At 46.3% G+C, this 23,334-nt stretch overlaps 1 protein-coding gene across 2 annotated transcripts in view; it reads left to right on the top strand.

The window, feature by feature from the left end:
* Positions 1-323: 323 nt before the first annotated feature.
* The window catches only part of Galnt8 (polypeptide N-acetylgalactosaminyltransferase 8), a 36,350-nt gene continuing 13,339 nt past the window's right edge, over positions 324-23,334 (top strand). The window contains exons 1-7 of one of the 2 annotated variants that reach the window (XM_006987898.3): positions 324-1,998; positions 5,478-5,724; positions 10,736-10,902; positions 14,422-14,605; positions 15,846-16,043; positions 16,527-16,641; positions 21,879-22,064. In XM_006987898.3, coding sequence (XP_006987960.3) covers positions 1,806-1,998; positions 5,478-5,724; positions 10,736-10,902; positions 14,422-14,605; positions 15,846-16,043; positions 16,527-16,641; positions 21,879-22,064 — 1,290 coding nt within the window. In that variant the 5' untranslated portion in view covers positions 324-1,805. The remainder of the gene's footprint in view (positions 1,999-5,477; positions 5,725-10,735; positions 10,903-14,421; positions 14,606-15,845; positions 16,044-16,526; positions 16,642-21,878; positions 22,065-23,334) is intronic. The other variant, XM_076568012.1, reaches the window with a different exon arrangement.

Raw genomic sequence — 23,334 nt, 5'->3', positions numbered from 1 at the left:
TAGATAGAAGGATTTAGATTGTGGAAATAAACAGATAGGAAATAAAGGATAGCCTCCAGAGAGCCTGGAACCTATTCCAACGGGCCCTGACTGTCTCTGCCCCAGGGTATTTATAGAGATGCCAAGGAGTAGAGCAAATGACCTCCCCCCAGCACAGCCAAGTGCAGACCATCTCAGACACCTGCACTCAGGCCCGTGGTCCTAATCATCCTCTCCATGAGGACCTGCTGGGTAAAGCCACGAGGAACCTGAAAACGGGCTCCCACAGATACGGGATTCTCGGCTCCTCCCTCTTCCTCCCCCTCCCCCTTTTCCTCTTTCTCTTCTTGTGCTTGGCTGTAGCAGTGTTTAGTTGCCCTTAGTGATTAGGAAGAAATAGCAATGTGCCCACCTCAGCTCATCCAAGAAATGAGAGGGGTTATGCGTTTTTGATTTGTTTGACTGGAGCTTGCAAGTGGGAAGTGGACATGCTTCCCGTCGATGGAGAACAGTGTGCAGGGGACCACTACGAGACTGAGGATTTTACACTTTTGACCTGGAGGACAGTTTTAGATGGTGAATTTAGAGTGATAATTGGGTGAGTTGTCTAAAACATGGGAAGTATGGGGTGTGGAGGTGAAGGGGTTAAAGAGCTGAAGTGGAGGAAAACTCCAGACTCCAGGGTTGGACGAGGACACACACACTGAAGCAGGATTGTTCCCTGAGGCTCACCCCAGGGCCACCCTAGCTCACTGCACCTGCTTACAGGAGCCGCCTGGGGATCCATCCGGGACTGAAGCTTCTCCTGAAATGAGCTGAAGAAGCGTTCATTGCACGCCTGCTGTGTTCATTGACCTGAAGTGGCATTGGAACAGGCAGCCATTGTGGCTCTTGCTGCTTCGTGGGTTCCTTGTGGGGATATTTTTTTGTGCTCTTAACAACTAAAGTTTGCCTGAAGATCAGAGGGCAAAGCCAGCCACTAGATTAAACATGGAGGCCAGGCAGTGGTGACACACACCTTTAATCCCAGCACTTGGGATCTCATGCTTTTGCTCCCAGTATTTAGGAAGCGCACATGACTTTAATCCCAGCACCAGGGAGGTTGAGGCAGGAAGTGATATGGCTGGGCAGAGAAAGGCCTATAAGGCAGGAAGAGACAGAAACTCAGTCCTTTAGGCTGAGGACTCAGGGGCATTCAGTCTGAGGATTTGTGGAGACAGGATCTTCTGCTTTTGGCTGAGGAGTTGGCGAGGTGAGAAGTGGCTGTGGCTTGTTTCCTCTGATCTTTCTGCATTTACCCCAATATCTGGCTCTGAGTTTTTATTATAAGACCAGTTGGATTCATGCAACAGTTCCTTTCACATCCTTCTCTTCTGGGCTCCCCCAACCCTAGACCAGCCCTTACTTATTATTCCACAGGAAGAGACGGTGATGAACAAAACATTAACCAAACATTATGGCTCACTACCTAATCCTTGCACATGATAGGCAGAACTCCAAAATCCAGTGGAAGAAAGGTTTTCCCCTGGGCAGTCTGAGGTAGTTACAGGAGCCACAGGCATGTCCCTGACTTCTGAGGCGATGCCAAGTGTATCTAGGTGATCTCATGATCGTTGGGTGGCTGCCCTGGTCCATTGCCCATGCCTGACACTCTTTAGAGACAAGGCAGGCAGCTTGTGACAGCTTTCCCAGCCAGGGAACGTCAGGCTTAGCAGGTAGAGTGTCATCTGTGAGGCTTCCACCCACCTGAGACACACAGCCTGGCTGGTGGGCTCTGCTCCTGTTTTCACAGGCTCTGCCCGAAGGGAGCAAGGCTCCCCAGGCTCATGATGAGACTCTGGCGGAGGAGCTGCTCCAAGGTCCTCTGTGCTGTGCTCGCTCTGGTAGCAGCCAACATTTTGCTGGTGGTGTTTTACACCAAGGGGACCATAAAGAGTTTGGTTGTGGGCAGCCTCCACAAGGAGGGGGCTGCTGTGGCCCAGAGACCCTTGCACCTGAAGAAGGATGTGCACTCCTCACGTAAGTTCTGCACCCACCGGGAGGGGAAATCTTAGGGTGCGCAGGCTGACGGAGCTTTAGGAACTTAAGAAAAAAGGGCATGGAGGGAAAAATCAAGGGAGAGGCCAAGTCTTCAATCTGACAATCACACTGTTGGAACAATGGACTCCAAAGAGAAGGGAATTTCCCCAGGAATCTCATGCTGGGAGTTGGAAAAGGTGTCAGCCAGAGAGGGAACTTGGGAAAGATTTCACACAATTTTAACAACTTGTCATATCATCATTACACAATGAGACTGGAGCCCAGACAAGAATGGGTTAGTGCAGGAGATCATCCAGGGCTACAGGAGGGTCTCCCCATAAACAAATAAACAAGCAAATGAATAAATTGAGACATGAGCATTTATCATCATTCAGAGTGAAGGAGTAGGGTGGCACATGTGTGTTCTCAAAGACACAAACATATATTAACCAAATAAAAAGATTCAGAGACGGGTTTTGGGGCCAGAGGAAACAAGCACCATTGTGTGAGCATGTGCTTGGTGTAAAACTGTAGCTTGAATCCTAATTGGTCTTGAAAACCTGCAGCCGGATATTGGTGTCTGTGGCTTGTTTCTTTGCCTCTCTGATCTTTCAGAATTTCCCCCATATCTGGCTCCAGGTTTTTATTATTAAGACCAATTAGAATTCTTGCTACATAAAAAACAGTATGAATAATAGCGGGATTCGAGTGGAATGCTCTGCACCACTATATGAGCACATGCTCGGTACAGAACAGTATGAATAATAGTGGGATTCGAGTGGAATGCTCTGCACCACTATATGAGCACATGCTTGGTGAAGAACAGTATGAATAATAGTGGGATTCGAGTGGAATGCTCTGCACCACTATATGAGCACATGCTTGGTGAAGAACAGTATGAATAATAGTGGGATTCGAGTGGAATGCTCTGCACCACTATATGAGCACATGCTTGGTGAAGAACAGTATGAATAATAGTGGGATTCGAGTGGAATGCTCTGCACCACTATATGAGCACATGCTTGGTGAAGAACAGTATGAATAATAGTGGGATTCGAGTGCAATACTCTGCACCAAGCTCTCACTTTTCTTTCCCACCTGAGCAAATATCCGGGACATTTGTACAGTCTCCTTTGAAAGACCAAACACTATTTTCTCCCCAAGTTTGCTTTTCTCATCCTCCTTTTATCTTGAGCATCTCTCTTAATCTTTTTTCCTTCTCCTTGGGCCAATCTGTATTGGGGTGAATGCGGAAAGATCAGAGACACGGAACAAGCCACATCCTCACCTGGCCAGTTCCTCAGCTGATCCTGTTTCCTCAAATTGGAAGCCTCTGAGTCCTCACCCAAATGAATCTCATCTGAACTGCTGCTAAAAGCTTAAAAACTCTAGTTCCTGGTCCTCACACCTTACATACCTTTCTGCTTCCTACCATTACTTCCTGGGATTAAAGATGTGTGTCACCGTGCCTGGCTGTTTCCAGTGTGGTTTTGAACTCACAGAGATCTGGATGGATCTCTGCCTCTGGAATGCTAGGATTAAAGGTGTGTGTGCCACCATTTTCTGGCCTCTATGTCTGTCTAGTGACTGTTCTGTCCTCTGACCCCAGATAAGTTTATTAGGGTGCACAATATATTGGAGGACACAATATCACCACACCAATCTTATCTCATCCCCTGCACACATTTGCCTCCCAGTTGTAGCCTTCCTTATGTCCATCTTGGAGGGCTGTTTATGCCTCTGGACTCAAACACATGTTCTGCTCAACAAGCCACGTGCTGTGCATGGGATGGGCTTGTGTCTCGGAGGAGCCATGCAGTGGGGTGGTCCCTTGCCAGGCTGGTAAGCCTGGTCTGCAATCATCCAGAACTATACCTTTGTCCAACATGTAAGAAGATTCTGGATGGGGTAAAGGGGTCCCTCTCAGGCTGGTTGGAATTTAAAGTGGGCTGGAGGAAGGGCATGTGGTTCTGTGGTGGGAAGCCTTCATCACCATTGTGGGATCTAATGCCAGAAGGTTGGTCCGTCTGTCCGTCTGTCTGTCTCTCTCTCGATTCAGTTTGAGAGCCTTCAAAGTGCCTATGCTAAGACTCCATTTTGCAGCATAAATCAGTCTCACAGGGTTGTCAGGGGGAAGTTAATAGGGGTAGAGGGAAGCAGTGACGTCTGCAGGCCTCTTTCTGAATGGGAAGCATCAGTGCTCCTATTGGTCTGCTGGACCCTTTAGGCCTCCTCTGATGGGATTCCTCTTCCTGTATCCATCACCATCTGGTCATTATTTTGAGTTAAGCTCATGATTCTCAAATGAATGGGGCTATTAGCTCCATCAGGAGCAACTGTGGAAAACAAACCAAGCTAAACCAGTTAAACGGCTTCTATACTCTATCCCAGACCCAGGGGATCAGTGTGTCTAGGGAAGGCCTGGGATCCTGCATTTTTCGTGAGCGCCTGAAGACAATCTTGTAATCGAACAAACTGAAATGTAGGCCTGGTTTGTCCATAACTTAGGAGTTCCTGGTCTATCAGCCATGTGAGATGGGATGGGATGGGTGGCCAGTGTGAAACTCTAAAAAGTTTTTGCTAGCTACTAATAGTGTGATGTTTGCAAAGCAAATGAAAATTCTAGTATCTTTTTCTGTCTGTACACTCACCTGGCCCTGAAACTCTGATTTGGTAGATTTGGGGGATATCTACATTAACACACACACACACACACACACACACACACACACACACACACACGAAAACACATAGCTGACATTTCTTTTGTGACTCTTAGGTCTCATTCTGAGAAATACCATCTTATTATAAATTATTTCTGGGATTAAAGTCAGCTCCTAAAGGAGCCTAGGGTGAGGTGTGGGTGGGTTTGGATGGTGCTGAAGAGAGAGCTATGTCTTGCTAGAGCAGCCTTGCATAGCTCTGACAAGGACTCTTTACCAATCGTCTTCTCTGGGACAAGAGTTTGTAAGGTCTAACATTTGGAGAGCCTGCCAATCAACTTCCTATAGTGTAACAGATTCCTGAGACTATCGATCCGCTTATAAAAAGAAAAGGTTTACATGTGTTCAACACTTTGGAAAGTCTAGCGCCCGGCTGATCGGCAATGCTGGTTGGCCCGGTTGCTTTGAGCCTGAGAGGAAGCAGACACCATGGCGTGGTGCCGTGGAGGAAGCAGATAGCTGCATGGAGGTGAGAAGCAAAGAAAACATTGGCCAGGTCACTGGTGTCCCCTTTGAAGGGCAGCCCCACATGATTGGAAGACTCTTAACTAGGCCTCTCTCTTAAGGTCTCTACCCTCCTCATGGCACTGGGGAAGAGGACGAAGCCTCAGACTGGAGTCTCTTGCAGGAACATTTGAGGTACAAGCTGTAGCAGAGAGAAAGCGGTCCAGAGGAAGTTAGGTTAGAAAGCAGTGTCCAGCTTTCTAAGGACTGGCTGAAATGTTTTCACACCACTCCCATCCTCTTTATTTTCAGGAAAAAGTCTGAAATTGACTATGAAGCAACAAAGCCATGTGCGACAGGGAAATGCTGAATCCCACCCTGGCTGGGAAGGAGTGAAGGCCAGGTTGGCACCCAAGAAATTCTTCCTGCAGTGGGGGAAGGGACCCTCCCGGGCTCGTCAGAAAGAGGCTCATTACTTGTTCCTGAAATTCGGTTACAACGCATTCCTCAGCAACCAGTTGCCTTTTAACAGAAGCATCCCTGACACCCGCCATGCCAGGTGATCTGAACCAGGGGTGGCTTTGCCAGACCTCAGTGTAGTTTGGTGATGAACTTCGGGAGCCATGCCAGTAACGGGGCAGAAAGATGGGTGAGGGGAGCAGACAACTGTGGGGAAGGGGAAGAGCAGACCTGTATTTAGTTTAGTGTTGTTGTTTTGAGGAAAGTTCTTAGCATGTCGCCAGGGCTGGCCTCAAACTAGAAACCCTCTTGCCTCAGCCTTCTGAGTGCTTCGAAGACAGTGCGCCCTCCCACCATGCCTAGCTGGGTTCTTGTTTTTAATTCATTTTATGATGGCGTATCAGAGAAGATAATGGACTAATTCAAATGCTCTAGCTCCCTGGAGAGAGGGAGAGGGCGCGAAGGAAGAGACCCCATGTAGTGGGGCTGATTTTCTCCCCAAACCCTCGAGTAGAATGAGGGTTTGACTCAGTCGTCGTCGTCGTGTCCGTCCGTGTCCGTCCCCCGTGCCCCCTGTTCCTCACTGAATCTCATAGAGTTTCTTTCCTGGGTGAAGCCTTCCTCCCAATTTCCCTCTCCATTGCTCTAGTTCTTTCTGCCCTCCCCTCATACACACACACTTTCATTACACACACACACACACACACACCACCACCACCACCACCAACAACAACAACAACAACAACAACAAAACAAACAAGCAAAAACCACTCAAGCTTTTTGTTTTTTTGAGACATGGTCTTACGTAGCCCAGGCTGACCACAGATTCTATGTGGCTGAGGATGCCTTTGAACTCCTGATCTTCTCATCTTAGCCCTCTGTGTGCTGGGATTGCAGGTGTCTACCATCATTCCTGGTACAGCTGTGTTGACAGATAAAGATGGATGGCTTCTGTGTAGCTTTGGAGAAACCCTGTCTTGAAAAACAAGCAAAAAACAAAGAACAAAAATGAATGGTTTCTATTCTAATTAATAAATTGACTGAAACAGATCTCATTATATAGTCAAGGCTGATCTCCGACTTTTGGAGATCCCCTTACCACTAGCATGCTAGTATTACAGGTATGAGTCACTACGTCCAGCAATGGTTCTTAGTATGTTCAGAGTTGTGCATGAGCCACACAGTCTTAAAACATTTTGATCATCTCATAAAGAAACCCTGTGTTCTTCATGGTCCATTTTATCATTTACAATCCTCATCCCTATGGATTTCCTGGTCTGGACTTTTCTTAGGATAGAATCATATATATGGGTGTGTGTGTGTGTGTGTGTGTGTGTGTGTGTGTGTGTGTGTGTCTTTTTTCATTTTTATAATATGTCTGAAGTACCATCTATGTAATAGCTAATGGTATGCACCAATACTTCCCCTTTATATTGATATGTGGCATTTTGCTTTTAGTCATTAGCTAATGACCATTCCATTGTTTCCAGGTCTGGGCAACTGTGAATGATATTGTTGTGTTTTGCTTTTTTAATGAAGCTGAGTTGGGGTTTGATAGAGACATGCTAATAGATAACCACAAAAGTAAAGGGAGAGAGAGGTGCTCAGAAGGAAGTGAAACATACCAGAAGTGTGGGTGTGGGCTTCTCAAAGGATTGTTTCATGTGCAAGCTTGTATGAGAATAAACAAACGTCTTTATTTTGTGGATATCTGTAGTGGAGTTGCTAGGACATATGGAACCCTGTATTTAACCTTGGGAGAGTCTACCTGACTATTTCTTAAAAGGCCGAATAATTAGTTTATGTTCTGTCCATCAGTGCTGAGCAATTTTTGTGTTGCTTGTTTTTTATTTTTGAGGGGGGATCAGGAATTCAAGGAGTTTGAATTCTGGGCTACATAGATCTCTGCCTCCCACGTGCTGGGATCACAGGGATGTGCTATGATCACAGGGATGGACCACCCTGCGTGGCAGAAGCCAGGTCTGGTGCTGTGGTTGAACCCTCTAAGAAAACAACCTTCTGACTGGAGAACACGATATACACCAGGCCACATTTTCAGAAATCATCTGGAGGAGACACAGCAAATGGAGAATCATCCTGGCAAGAACGTTTTCTAAATCTCAACAAGGCTCAGTAGGAGTCTGTGGCATATGAGCCATTGCTTGCTCCATCTACCACACCCCCAGTTCTGGAGAATGATATTCTTCTATGCCAAGTTCTCTACTCTGGGTAGGCGTGGTCAAGAGGGTCCTTGCCACTGCATCTCCCATGGGGCTATAGTTTCATCCCTAGGAAGGGCAAGCCAACTAAAAACACTTCACACCTTCCCCCTCCCCATCACTGAGATGCAAATCCTCTACCTCTGGAGGTGGCTGAAGCCACCCTGGACACCCACCCTCCTCAGCTCCGCCTCATCCTCTATCCACTGACACCCCCCACCTCACGGGAGGGTTTCTGACAGTAAAGTTTCAACTCCACCTGCCTCAGACCAAGAATACTGGTTCTAGCTGTCGCTTCCCCAGTTTGCTTACACAGAGGAAGCTCTATACTAGAATGCTGCAGCCAGGAAACCCAGGGGCTGCTGCCTCCTTCCTACCACCTTCCTGTGCTTTGTGTCAGCCTGCAGAACAATATGCCACAGGCTCAGGACAAGTGAGCTGATGTCTGTACCCTTAGCCCCTGAGGACCAATGCAGAAGATCTGTCCAGGATGAAATTCGGGGTGAAAACCTTCCCTGCTCTTTTTAAGGGACTGGCCTTATTTGGAACAGTTTTTAAGTCGGGGTCTCACTATGTCGCTCTGTCCTGGAACTGACAGAGAGCCACTTGACTTTGCTTCCCTAGGGCTGGGATTAAAAGCGTGCACCACACTCTCCACTAACCATGCATTCTTGGAGAATATTTAAGAGGAAGCTCACAGCTCATGTTATAGGTAGTGACCTGTGTAAGGGTGGAACATTCAGAAATCTAACAGAAGCTGAGAAGACACAGCCAGAAAGAGCCTCCTGGGATCACACACTGGGCTGGACCTACAGGAAGAATCAGATGAGCATGAGAAAGGCTGATAGCCATTCCTCAGCCTACACACAGATCCACCAAAGTTAACCTGAAGCCTGCTTTCACTCAGGCCATTATCCCAAAATAGTGTAAACAGTAAGCCACTCTGATCCAGGTCAATTCTAGGATGTCGGGCTTCAAAAGAAAAGTCATATGCCAAAATTCCTTTAAAAGCATAATTGTGCTTTTAAATTTTTTATACTCACCCCTCCCACTTCCACATTCCCAATTTGCTTTGGAGACTCTAACTAAAGTCGTGTGTCACCTAATGATAGGCTGAGATTGGGGGAATGTGACATCAAGTCCTTTTTGCCGTAGTACAAGCATTCTAGAGTGTGTTTACACAACTGAGACAGCTGAGCTATCGTTGGGCAGCATGTTTGTATGTGTGGTCTGTCACAGACTGGAACACTTTCATGTGGCGCATCATTTTACTGGCGCACGCCTTTAATCCCAGCACTCGGGAGGCAGAGCCAGGCGGATCTCTGTGAGTTCGAGGCCAGCCTGGGCTACCAAGTGAGCTCCAGGAAAGGCGCAAAGCTACGCAGAGAAACCCTGTCTCGAAAAATAAAAAAAATAAATAAATAAAAAAAAAAAAGAAACAAAAGCAAGCTAGTAAAGAAGCTTGCTCAAGGGCCGGGCAGCTGGCTCAGCGGTGAAGAGTACTTGCTGCTCTTGCAAAGCAGGACCCAGGTTTTGTTCCCAGATCTACACTGAGGCGCATTTGTAACTCCATTTCCAGAGGATCTGATGCCATCTTCTGGCCTCCACAGGCACTACGTGCGTATGGTGCACATACATATGTAGGCAAACTTCCATACACAGAAAATACAAATAAATAATTTAAAAAGAAGCTTGCTTAAGAATGTTCCTCTAATTACTGTTCATAATTGCCCCCAAAGCAAAATTACCCTGAATTTCTTTGATATCTATGTGCTGGCAAATGGATAAGCGGTATATGCTAGATCTCTTCAATGCAATGTTATTGACCACAATAGGAAAGCTATTGGTACCTGCTGCAGCACTGATGACGATGTTATGCTCAGGAGAACACGTAACTTGTTTTTACTTACATGAAAGCTCCAGGGCAGGTAAGTCTATAAAAACAGAAATTCAATCAGTGTATGCCTATGGCTGAGGGGACATGGACAGATGGGTTGGGGGGAAATAGCAAATAGCTGCTAATATTTTAGGCTTTCTTTCTTTTTTTCTGGTTTTTTGAGATGGGGTTTCTCTGTGTAGCTTTGGAACCCAGGCTGGCCTCGAACTCACAGAGATCCGCCTGGCTCCGCCTCCCGAGTGCTGGGATTAAAGGCATGCACTCCCACCGCCCGGTTTAGGCTTTCTTTACACATGATAAAACTTTCTAAAATGAGAGGCTGGGGAGAGGGTGTGGTGAGGGAAGTGTTTGCTTCACAAAGTCCGGGCTCAGAGCCCCGGCACATCTGTCACCCAGTGCCGGCAGCAGGTGGGTGTGGATGGAATCTCCATGGCCATCCAACTTAGCCCAATTGTAAAGATTGGTGTTTAGTGAGAATTCCCGTACCAACAAAATAAGGTTGAAAGCAATTGAGGAAGGCACTTGACCTTGACCTCTGACCTACACATACATCCCCTCACCCCTAAAATTAATGCTAACTATTACTCTACTCTGTGACTGACGAAGTTAGGGAATTACATGTTTTTAAACAGGTGAGTTCTATTGCATGTAAATTATTTCTCAATAATTATGTTTTTAGAATGAGGGCTTGATCAATAGATAGAAAGCCACAGTTGCGCAGATGACTAAATCCTAGGCATCTGCTGTACAACATGTCTGTAGATGAATGTAAAGGAGATGCGCTGCCTCCGTGTAAGCAGAACAATGTTGGACAAATAGATAAAAAAAAAATACCTTTTGGCTTCTTGGACAAAGACTTGAGATTTTCCTTCACCCGTTCAGTTTGAGGTTCAGTGAGTTGATAAATAGAATAGCATAGATACTGAAGAGGAAGACTGGACAGCAATGCTTCAATAACTAAAGAATACTGTGTTACAAAGAATGGTGTCTTACAGGTGTCTTCAGAAGACATATCCTGCTCAGCTCCCATCCCTCAGTGTCATCCTCATCTTCCTGAATGAAGCTCTGTCCGTCATCCAGAGAGCTATCACCAGCATCATCAACCAGACCCCTCCTCGGCTGCTGAAGGAGATCATCCTGGTGGATGACTTTAGCTCCCACGGTGAGGAGCCTGAGGGAAGGATAAGCAAGCAGGATTAGCATTGGTCATCTGAGTTTGGCAGGAAAGAGGTTGTCCCTTGGGAGTTTGGGACATGGTGAGCGTCTCCCAGAGGGGAAAGTAAAGGATAATTTAGGGAGGGTGTCTGTGTGCTGGACACATTTAAATTTCATGATGCCGGGAGTACAGTTCATCATCTCGAATGCACAAGTAAGACACAGGAAAAGCACAGGATGTCCCAAATGTGTGGCCTGCCAGTGTGGATTTGGGGTCAGGTGCAGAACCATGTGACTCCAAAGTTACCTATGCCCTAAGCGTACACTATGGTGGAGACCTGAGGGTTGAGGTATATGAGACCCCAAGCAGGCTCTCAGACCCCAAGAAGGGATTCATAACCTCCCCTTATAACACAAGAACCAAATTTATCAGGTAAGGAAGCCTGGAGGAGAGAAAACTTAGGGACCTGGGATTACTCTCAATGGCAGCAAATTTTGTCTCCTGGCCACCCAGCCCCAGGTCTGTCCTACCTAAGTAGGACACACAGGGAAGAGGCAGATTGTAGACTTTCTCTCTCTCTCTCTCTCTCTCTCTCTCTCTCTCTCTCTCTCTCTCTCTCTCTCTCTCTCTCTCTCTCTCTCCTCTCTTCTCTCTTCTCTCTTTCTTTCTTTCCTTCCTTCCTTCCCTCCTCCTCCTCCTCCTTCTTCTTCCTCCTCCTCCTCTTCCTCCTCCTCTTCCTTCTTCTTCCTCCTCCTCCTCCTCCTCCTCCTCCTCCTCCTCCTCCTCCTCCTCCTCCTCCTCTTCTTCTTCTTCTTCTTCTTCTTCTTCTTCTTCTTCTTCTTCTTCCTCTTCCTCCTCCTCCTCCTTCTTCTTCATGACTTCATGTAACCCAGACTGGTCTAAAGCTTACTCTACAGTCAAGGGTGACCTTGGTTACACTGTTTTCCCTCTAAAGTTCTGGGATGACAGACATGTACCACTATATTGAGTTCATGAAATACTGAGGATGGAGTCTGTGGTTTCCTGCGTCCTAGGCAACCATGAAGGTGTAGCTTAGATTGCCTTGCTGTCCTTTCTCTCCAATTTTGTTACTGCAGTGCATCTGAGTCTTTGCCTTCTAAATTGATAACCCTGGCTCCCTCCCCTAAGAGATAGACCTTTAAGAATTGTAGCATCTCCATGATTCGCTTTCTTTGTATGCAAAATGTGGTTGTTTATTAGAACCATCTTAAGAAGGATAGCTAACATGATTTTTTTCTTAGTTCTACCACTTTTGGACATTGAATAAAAAGAAACTAGGGTTAAATTATAGAATCAGAGATTTGGGCTAATGATAAGGAAGGATTTCAAACCGTGTGGACTTGGGAAGTAGTAGACATTTGTTCTCTCGCTGGGCTCTAAGGATGAAAAAGATGAGAAGAACTGTCGAGTCTGAAGGTCATTTCAGGGAGAGAAAGAGAGGAGGTGAGGCTGAAAAACTCAGCCTCTGAAAAAAATACTTCTCTTCATTTACACACATCCCCATTTTACCAGTGTAATTAATTCAATGAGAAGGGAGAAGATGAAATTGATAGAGCAGAATTTCTCTGGAACTAGATAGAGCAGAACTAGTTTCATTCATTTCTGGTCATGGAGATGGGTACCAACTTGTAGTCTGGTTCTGATGGTAAGAAAAAGGAGATATAGATATGTAACCTGGACAGCTGAAGGCCAGGAGCCACTTGCTGCTGTCTGAGGTGACCTTAGACAAGACCTCTCACTATCTCTGGGATTCAGCTTCTTCGCGGAACTGATGCAGAGGTTGAGAAGGAAGACCTCAAAAGATCCATCCTCTTCCCACAAACACAACAATTCAATAATTCCATGCTCCATGGTGGGAAGATAAGACTCAATTCAAGACTCTCTGTAGTGGGACAGTAGCACTGGGAGTACAAGCGAGATCACTTAGGAAGAAGGCGGATTCATGAAGAAAAACCAGACAAAGCTTCCTGTTATCCTAACTGCCACCATCACGGGACACATCAGTCTCTCTTGGGCCTGGAATCAAATTACATTTTTGTTAACTTATCCTATTTATTGTTATGATGTGAGGGGGTATGGGCATGCACATGCCACTGTGCACGTATGGCAGGAATGTTACAAAATGGGGTCAGGGCCTGCAAAACGGCTCAGCAGACCAAGTGGCTTGCTTTCAGGCAGGATGACCTGACTTCATTCCCCAGTAGAAGGAATGAACTGGTTTTGTAGGATGTTCCCTGTCTTCCACATGTGTGCGGTGGTGTGTGTGCAACCCCACTACAGAACAAACAGGCGAATAAAGAAAGATAAATGAAAACTAAGACCAGGCTGATTTTAGTGCCATAGCCATGTAAGTGTTGGTTTTAGGAGCTGGCTACCCGAGACTACACAAATATATTCATCCTTTGAGAGAGGAACCAACAAGGATTCCATCCCTTGGATGTAGGGAGAGAGGAGGTGCTGGTGGTGGGGGTGGGGAGCTTAATGAAATCGGGCAGCTGTGCACATGGTTCTTGAGCCAGTGTGTGGTTAAAGACAGCGCAGCTGTGCCACCAAATGGATGTGTGATTTGGAAAGTTTCTTCTCTACCCATGCCTACGTTTCCCTTCATCTGTTCAGTGGGAATATGTTAGTGCTATCATTCATAGGGTTCTATAAATGATTAAGTGAATTAATATTATCAGTGATGCCTGTAGTACCAGCCCTTAGGAGGCTAAGGAAGGAGGATTACTTTGAGTCTGAGGCTAGTCTAGATTACAGAGTAAGATTGTCTCAAAAACCAACCAAGCCAAAAAACGTACGTCACCAGTGGATAACTGGGTCATTTGATTAGCTATTTTGCATACTACTTAGTGATTTGCATAAAAGCTGAAGCTGCTTTCAAATATGCAAAGAAGGCAACTGGTAGCCTGAGTTAACAAAGGCAGAGACAGGCTTTATAAAAAGAGAGGGGATGGGGGAAGGAAAAAACCACTGTAAACAGTCTGGGAAGAGTGAGTCTTGCTTGCATAATATTGAGAATAAACTCCTCAGCTAGATTCAGCTAGATGCTGGCATAGATCAGTCTGAGCATTTGTACCCATTGTGACGTAATCAGAACAGCCAGGGATGTCTAAAACAAAGCAAAGCTGCTTATTCGGGTTCTCTAGAAAGCCTTGCAGTTAAGCTGTAGTGGTTCCCCAGGCTGTCTCTGCAAACTCTCCACCAGTGCTACAACTTTAAGTACCTGCCCTGTTTCTTTGCCTACGAGTTTCTGGGTATGTAAGATATACTTTTGACCAGTGTTTCACATCTCCTAAGCAGGGAGAATCAAGGGCAGGGAAAGGAAATGAGGAATGGTAATTGTCTGGAGGGAAAATGCTGGGCAAACGTTATCTACATCCTCAGTCAAGGCTCTGGAGTTGCTCACCTTTCAGTGGCATCCCCCACACACTATTACAGGACAATGTAAAATTTCTGCATCACATTCGTTTTTTTACGCAGTGTCTCTATGTGTCTGGTTGGTAGGAGAACTGAAGAGAAGATTGGATGAGGCGATTATGCTATACAACCAGAGCTATCCAGTCCTGCTGAAACTTATAAGGCACACAAAGAGGAGAGGTCTTGCTCAAGCCCGCAACACTGGCCTGGAAGCTGCTACAGCTGATGTGGTTGCCATCTTGGATGCTCACATTGAAGTGAATGTTGGATGGTAAGGTTCTGGAAGGCTGCTGCTTTCAGGAAAAGACAGAACTAAGTTATTGTATATGGCAAGTCAGGAAATACTGACACCAGTCCTTGAACAAAGGGAGGTTGTAAAGCTTTCATTCAGGGAGTCTTGTCGGACACGAGAAATAGTGTAAGCCTGGTGTGATGCATGTCCATAATCTCATGATTGGGATATAGAGACAGGAGGGTCACAAAATCAAGGCTAGTCTGGGCCATACTGCATGTGTGCATGAGAGAGGTGTGTGTGTGTGTTGTTTTTTCCATCAGCTGAGTGACTACCCCTGAATCTACTGATATTTTAACTACCAGCTTCATTACCCCCATCCCCTACCTCCACAGTCGGTGATCCTCAACTGCCACCAAATATAGTTTTTAACTAAGTCTCTATTGTTCTATTTACCAATAAAGGCTGGGGAGTCAGATGTTGGAGTGAAAACCTGCTAGCTCAGAGAGGCTGAGAAGAAACCAGCTGAACTTTTTTTTTTTTTTTTTTTGCTGGAGAACCAGCAAGAGAAGCATCTCTCCAGCCATCCCAAACCAAAAAGACTGCCAAACTCCAAGTCCCTCCCTCCTCCTTCCTGTGCATCTCTCTATCTGTCTTCCTGGCTCCTCCAGACTCTCTATGGCTAATTCCTGTCAACTAGTTGCTGGCTCTGCCCTCTGAGCCAAGGTTGATTTTATTAACATGGTCTTGGGGTTCACAGTGTAATCAAATATGGGGTGGGGGCTTAAAATATTGACAGCCAGACCCTGACTTTGCTGAATATTTTGTGACTTTGAATAGCCACTTAATTAGACATTTGTATATTTATCTTTAAAATGTAGAATGTAAGCACTGGCAATTCCTCCTGTTTTCCTAGCTCTTCAATGACATGAAATAAAGATTATATGAACAATGTGGACAATCGCACAGGAGACAGACACCATTTGGAAACAGGAATCGTGCAAACTCAGATAGAATGCTTACAGTCCTCATTCACAGTGGCCTGGGTGTGACAGCTGGACACCAATTTCAAATCTGCTCTTGGCCTGGCTCAGCTGCTAGGAGCCCCAGCTATCCAGAACCTAGGAAATTCTCCAGACACTAGAAAGTCCTTTTTAGTTCCCACCCAACTGAAATAAAAATGCCTTCCATGTGAGGGCAAGGTTCACAGTGTCGGTCTGCTGCAGCCCACTGCTGACCCACATAGCCACACGTCTGCTCTGACTGTATTCTCTTCTAGGGCTGAGCCCATTCTGTCGCGGATTCGGGAAGACCCCACGGTGGTCCTGTCGCCTGTGTTCGACAACATTGATTTCAACACCTTCGAACTGGAAAAGGTGGAACTGGCAGTGGATGGGTTTGACTGGCAGCTGTGGTGCCGGTATGATCATGTACCACAAGCCTGGCGTCAGCTGGATGATGTCACCGCTCCAATGACGTAAGCGTGCGTGCGTGCGTGTGCTGAGAGAGCTTAATCAGAATGAACTGTGCGGGACTTGTCTGTCTCTGATGACTGTAATGGAGGCGAGGTGGAGGAGCAGAAAAGGGGTAAGAGAAACATAAGAGGGATAACAATAATAAAAAACCTAAAGGCCTGAGCCCAGAATAGAAATCATAGACCTTTGGCATTATCTAGGTTTTCAGACAAAACTCAAATTTTTAACTTTTTAGAAAGTACTTGAGGCAACTTCTAGCATTATCAGACTATGAAGAAAGATGACATTCCAGTATCATTTGTGAAGGGTGGTGATGGTACAGTGAACACACTTTCAGCCTAGCCTTATCATTTCAGAAAGCCTTCAGGATAAGCAAAGACTTGGGCAGAATCCTGAAGGCCATTGTGGGGCTTCCCAGGCCTCCCCTCTATGCTGGCCTGTTTCTTGAAGGGGGATTAGTAACCTCCTTACCCCGTGCTTTGCAGAAGTCCTTCCATCATGGGTATCCTGGCCGCCAACAGGATCTTCTTGACAGAGATCGGAGCTCTGGATGGTGGAATGCTGGTCTATGGAGGAGAGAATGTGGAGCTTAGCCTAAGGGTATGTACTTGCTCTCTTCTCTAAGGGATGAAGCAGAGGGGGATTATTGGAAAGTCATAGGAATTCTGGAATCCTAGAACTCAGCTGAGTGATTGCTCAAGAGATGGACAGATTATTGCATTTCCAGGTGTCTAGACTGAAGAGCAAGTGGTAGGCAAGGGGACTCTGGGGCAGAACTTTCTGGTATAGGCCTGTATCATGTGATCTGAGAATTTTGGTGGTCAGTGGTAGAGTTGAGGCTATGAAGATGTTTCTTTTTCTCCAGAGGATTCCAGGAATTTTTAATTTCTGGGGTACACCATCTTTAGGGGAGACAAGTCCAAAGACTTGTTGGACAAGCCTTCTACCACTGAGTACAGCCCAAGCTCCTTTAGTTTTGAGACAAGGTCTTTCCCAGTTGCATAGGCTGGCTTTGAAGTTGCCATCCTTCTCTGCCTGAGCTTCCCAAATCGGACTCTCCAGCAGGAATTTTAAGGTTGAATTCTGCTTTTTAAAATAAGAATGCTTTGCTTGTTTGATTGTTTTGTTTCTCAAGACAGGGTTTTTCTGTGTAGCCCTGGCTGTCCAGGAACTCACTCTGTAGACTGGGATGGCCTCGAACTCAGAGATCTGCCTGACTCTGTCTGCCGAGTGCTGGGATTAGAGGCATGTACCACCACCACCTGGCTCAATAAGATGGCTTTTTAAAAAAGGCTTTTATTATATCTATTCATTTCCCTGCCTCCCCTCTCTCTGTCTGTCACTCTCGTTGTCTGTCTGTTATACAATCATGGGAAAGTTTATAAACTCTGAAGGAGGAGATTTCAACAAACGTTTTTGTTTCCTGCTTTAACGAGACTCATTGCTGTGTGGTGGCCCGGGGTCTGGTTAGCCATCTTAACTCAGTGGCTGAGCCTCAGGCTCAGGGAGAGACCCTGGAGAGACTCCCAGGGAGGGTCACCTTGGATCTCCACATGTATGCACATCTATGCAAACGTGTGTGTACACACAACGCTTATAAACACATTTTAATTAAAAATAAATACATATGTATTTATACAAACATATGTGTACACACAACACTTATAAACACATTTTAATTAAAAATAAATAAACTAACGAATAAATAGATAAATTGGAATAGCCAAGTTTAAAATTGTTCAGCAAGAACAATTGAAAAAATTTATTATTTTATAAACAATATTTATTTTTAATATGAATAAAAGGCTCTTGTGCCAACTGTTACATTTTTTTCATTTCCTAATTTACATGAGTTGGAAAATCCCATCAACTGTAAAAACTGAAATAAAAGCTGAGTTTTCTGTTTTGTTTTGTTTTGAACAGGGTCTTACTTTTTGTCCAAACTGGCCTTGAACTTGTGGTAATCTCCTACCTCAGCCTCCCCTGTACTGGGATTATAGGCATAATCTAACAAATTTTACCTTGTGTTTGAATTTTTTTTAAAATTATTTTATGCGTGTGGGTGTTTTGCCTGTTCTGTGCATCACATGTCTGCAGTTCCTCTGGAGGCCAGAAGAGGGCATCAGATCCCCCTGGAGCCATGTGGTGCTTGGACTCTAACCCAGGACATCTGGGATATGAACCAGTTCTCTAGACCACTGAGCCATTTTTCCAGGCTCCAGCATTTGGATTTGAATTTTGAAATGATTGAGTGGGAAAAACAAAACCAGAAACGAATTGGATTAGGATATGACATCTACAAGATCTGCGCTGATGAGGGGAGACCAAGAAGTACTTGGAGGAAAAGATGCGCTTTTGTCACCATGTAGTAGGTACTCACTGCTGCACTTGGCATGTCCTTGAGTTCTCCCAACAGCCCAGGTGGTGGCTGCCTCCTCTTTCTGTGCCTGAGCAAGCTGAAGCTCAGGGAAGGTGGTGTTTTGTCTAACCAGCCAGATGAGGAGTCAGGATGTGAACACAGGCCGGCCTGACTCCAAGCCTGACTGTTCAGAAAGGAAATTCCTTCATGGGTCGAGAGCTGAAGGGGTAGGATATTCACCAATTTTGAATATCACTTAATAAGACTGAATCCTCAGGCTTAGTCTTCTATCACTTCTGCTATATTAACTGAATTGGCAGGGTGCGGGCCAGCAGCTCTTGGGTCAGGGAAGGGTGCAGGAGGTTGCCAACCTAAATTGGAGCAACTTGCCAGAATTTTGCCAGAAATTGCCACCCCTTGAGGTCACCGTGAAGAAAAGACACAGGAAATATAATAGTGGCCCAGTAGGATGAGAAAATTCTTTTATCCACTGCCACCAAAACCATATTTTGGGGGGTTGGAGAAACGGCTCCGTGGTTAAGAGCATGTGGTGTGTTTACAGACAACCAGAGTTTGATTCCCTGCACCCATGGCAGGCAGCTCACAGCAACTTTTAACTCCATCTCCAGGGGGTCTGATGTCCTTTTCTAGCTCCTGTGGGCATCTGTATCACATACACATACCACCACCACCCCAGGAACACACATATCATTTAAACAAGAAAATAAATCTTTATAAAACTCATGTTTTCAAAGCCAAATATCAGCACATATGATCAGCGAGCGAGCTGGTGCTCCGTCAGGTTGGTTCAGACCACGAGTCGTGGGAATATGGAGAAGACCTGCACAAGTTAGTGATGTATCATTTCAAGCCAGGTGTCTTAGAGCCAGACACATCCTTTCCTTTTTCCTTAAGTACTGAGGACTCATTACTACTGAGCTATTCCCAGGCCTCCTCTTACTTTCCGCCTTGAGATGTGATCCACTAAATTGCTCAGGCTGGCCTTGAATAGATCCTGTAGTTCAGATAAGCTTTGAATTTCCAATTTTCCCTCAGCCTCTGTGGTAACTGGAATGACAGACCTGTGGCCTGAAGTTTCTCGGTCCTACCTGGTCCTGCCCGGGCAGCATCCGTTTTCAAAAAATAATCACTCAGAAGCTTGATATTAATAAAAACTGTTTGGTCTATGGCCCAGACTTCTTGCTAGCTAGCTCTTTCATCCTAAATTAACCCATGTCTATTAATCTATGTATTGCCATTTGGCTGTGTTGTTACAGGTCTGTTGGCATGTTGCTCCTTGGGCAGGGGGCTGGCATCTGCTCAACTCTGCCTTTCTTCTCCCTCCTGGCTATAGCCTGTCTTGCCATGGGCCAGAGCAGCTTCTTTATTAACCAATGGTAACAACACGTCGTCACAGCATACAGAAAGACCACCCCACAGCACTTCCCCTTTTCTGTCTGATCAACAAGGAAAGTTTTCATTTTAACATAGTAAAATTGCATATAACAAAACAGTTATCAAGCAAGAATTACAGTTACAATATCTAGTCTATTTGTATTTAGCAAAATTAAAGACAATATTCTATCATCTATCCTATCTTCATGAGTCTAAAGTTTTATATCTAATTTACCTTTTATCATAACTAAGGAGAACTATAATTATAATTTTCTAGTCTTCTGTATGCTATGAATATGTGTTGCTAATATTGGTTAATAAATAAAGCTGCTTGGGCCTATGGCAGGACAGAATATAGCTAGGTGGGAAAGCCAAACTGAATACAGGGAGAAAGAAGGGCAGAGTTGAGGGGAGATGCCAGCCTGCTGCCCAAGGAGCCACATGCCAGCAGACCTGTAATGCCACGGCCATTGAGTGATTATTTTCTAAAAACAGCTGCTGCCTGGGCAGGGCCAGGCAGGACGGAGAAACTTCAGTCTACACAGACCTGAGCCAGGACGTCCTGAAGGTCTTTCGCTGTGTCTCCCCTCCCTTTGCCCCTCCCCACCCCCACTTTCCTTCCTTCTCTTCTCATTTTTCCTCCTTTAGACAGGGTCTCATTATGTGGCCTTGGCTGGCTTACAGCTTGCTGAGTAGACCAGGCAGGGTGTTCTTGAACATACACTACTCCTGCTTCTGTCTGCCGGGGGCTGAGCTTATAGGTGCACATCATCACACCTAGCCAGATGTGCTTATAAGCTCATCGCGCCTGTGATCAGGGGTCTATGCAAGGATGGAGACCAATATTCAGTCAGGAGCAGGCTCTCACTTAGGTTGAAATGGGGAAGGACTTGCCTTTAAGGTCACAGGTCATTGATACTGTTCAACACCAAAGGAGGCAACATTCGCTGTTTCTTTGTTTTGTTTTTTGTTTGCTTGTTTGTTTTTTCCTGACTGGCACTTGGAAGCCCCTCTTAGTTTCTGGTCATGTGACTCTCCCTGTTTGGTAGCTTATCCCACATTGGCTTGCTTCTTCAAAGCTAACAAAAGATTCTGTCTTAGCCGGGCGGTGGTGGCACACGCCTTTAATCTCAGCACTCTGGAGGCAGAACCAGGCAGATCTCTGTGAGTTCCAGGCCAGCCTGGGCTACAGAGTGAGTTCCAGGAAAGGCGCAAAGCTACACAGAGAAACCCTGTCTCAAAAAACCAAAAAAAAAAAAAAAAAAAAAAAAAGATTCTGTCTTCTAGCAAGATGGGCATCGCGGTCTTTTATCACACAACCACACACAGATGCAAAAGCGTCCTGTTGTCCTGGGAAGGTGGCAGGCCCATACTCAAGAACAAAGGGTTGGGGGAGGGTGCTGACCCCAGGAGGAAGGACCAAGGAGACTACTAGCATCTGCCCATCCTTCGGATGTGTATCTGGTATGCTAGTAGAGAAGGATTATGGGAAGCTGGCTAACGAGAGTGGCTCCTGACAAGGTGCCTCAGGTGTCTTGGGCTTCCTTGTTCTGAGTAGCAGAGGCAGGCCCTTCTCTGAGCCTTTAAGGAGGACTTCCGGAAGGAGGTTGGATTGACAGAGCCGTTTGACACCAGAAGAGAAGCAGTCTGACTGGCTAGGTCGATTTATAGAAGAAGTTTGGGAGGTGCCCTTGTGGTGGGAGTGGGAAGATTAAGGTTTCCAAGCTGATTGTGGTGGCTCATGTTCCTAATCCCGGCACTTAAGGAACTCAGGCAGGAAGATTGCAGTGAGGCCAGTCTGGGCTGAGTAGGCCAACTTGAGCTATAGGGTGAGACTGTCTCAAAAGGGGAGGGTCTTGCTGGGCGGTGATGGCGCACACCTTTAGTCCCAGCACTTGGGAAGCAGAGGCAGGAAGATCTCTGTGAGGTCAAGGCCAGCCTGGTCTACAAAGAGAATTTCAGGACAGCCAGAGCTGTTACACAGAGAAACTCTGTCTCAAAAAGCCAAAAAAGAAAGAAGGGTCTTTGCCAGTTCGTTGGCTGTAGGGTATTGAGGGAAGGTGGTGTTGTCCCTCTCCTGCAGGTGTGGCAGTGTGGAGGGAAGATTGAGATCTTACCCTGCTCCCGGATCGCTCACCTAGGGAGATACTACAAGCCCTATGCCATGAACCTAGATATTCCCTTGCGGCGGAATGCTCTGCGGGTGGCTGAAACCTGGATGGACAAACACAAATACATGGTCTACTTGGCCTGGAACATTCCTCTCCAGGTTGGTTGTGGATTCAACAGAAGGGAAAAGGAAGGAAGAGGAGGTAGCAGTGATGGGGGGGGGGATGAGAAGCTGTGGGACAAACACAACGTCCTGGGCTCGGTGGATTAAGGTATGGTCCCCAGTGTGACAGCAGTTCCCAGTTGTATGTATATAGGTGTAACACTGTCCAGATGGCATCTTCACAGTATCTCAGGCTGGTTTAGAGCTAGCTCATGGCAATCCTGCCTCAGCTTCTTCAGTGTGGAGAAATAGAGGTCTGAGCCAGCATACTGGCTCATAGATGAATTCTCTAACCATCAGAGTGCAGCTACAGGGTAGTTTTATGGATGAGGAAGCCCAGGCACAAAGCGAGTTGGAAGGAAATGATTGAAGCTAACACTGGTGCAGACAGTGAGGAGCAGAGACAAAACTCAAACATGTCTGCCTTCCAGATTCCATGTTCTTCATTTCATACCACGCAGGGTCGAACACAGCACCTTTTTGTCCTCCATCCTCCTCTACAGCAGGGACTTATGTAGCCCTGGATGGCTTTGGGCTTGCTCTGTAGCTGAGGATGACCCTGGGTTTCTGACCCCCCACCTCCACTTCCTAAGGGCTGGGATGATAAGTATGTGCTACCATACTTGGTTTCATGCAGTGCTGGGGATCGAACCCAGGGCTTCATGCATTCTAGACAAGCATTCAACCAACAGAGCAACATATCCAGGCCAGGCATTCGTTCTCTTAAGAGGGCGTGGATAGGGCAGGCGGCATGGATAAATGGAGGGGGTATGTAGCGTTGCTGGACTCACATGAATGGGGGTGCTCTGAACTGAGCCCGCTTTCCCCAGGCTGCTCTGCTGTCTCCTCTCCCTGACCTCTGGATCCTGTTCGTTGAGGCATGCTTGACTCACAGAGACCAGTCACCTCACTGGCAAACTCCTCTTCCATCACAGGGTACATTCAGGGAGTCGCCAGAGACCAGGGGAGTCTGGGCAGTGATAGGCTGTGGAATTAGCCTAGAAGGAAAAGCCTAGAGATCAGGAGCAAGGTGGGACTCAGGAACCAGTAGATCAGGAGAAGATAAAAAGGATGAGCAGAAATTCCTGAACCTCCTTCAGAGTTCAAAGTCATGAAAGTGGTTTCAGCAGTTTCAGCTCCTGCAGTTAGCTGCCTGTTGGGAGAGAAAGTCTTCTGGTGTTCAGGGTAGCCGTGGGCATGGTGGGCAAATGAGCACTGCCCCCCCTCCCCCGCCCATCATCCTTAGCGTTCTCTCTTAGCAGTGTCG

This window comes from Peromyscus maniculatus, chromosome 3 (assembly GCF_049852395.1).
Source record: "Peromyscus maniculatus bairdii isolate BWxNUB_F1_BW_parent chromosome 3, HU_Pman_BW_mat_3.1, whole genome shotgun sequence".
Classification (NCBI taxonomy): Eukaryota; Metazoa; Chordata; class Mammalia; order Rodentia; family Cricetidae; genus Peromyscus; species Peromyscus maniculatus.
This window is presented reverse-complemented; position numbering and strand designations above follow the sequence as displayed.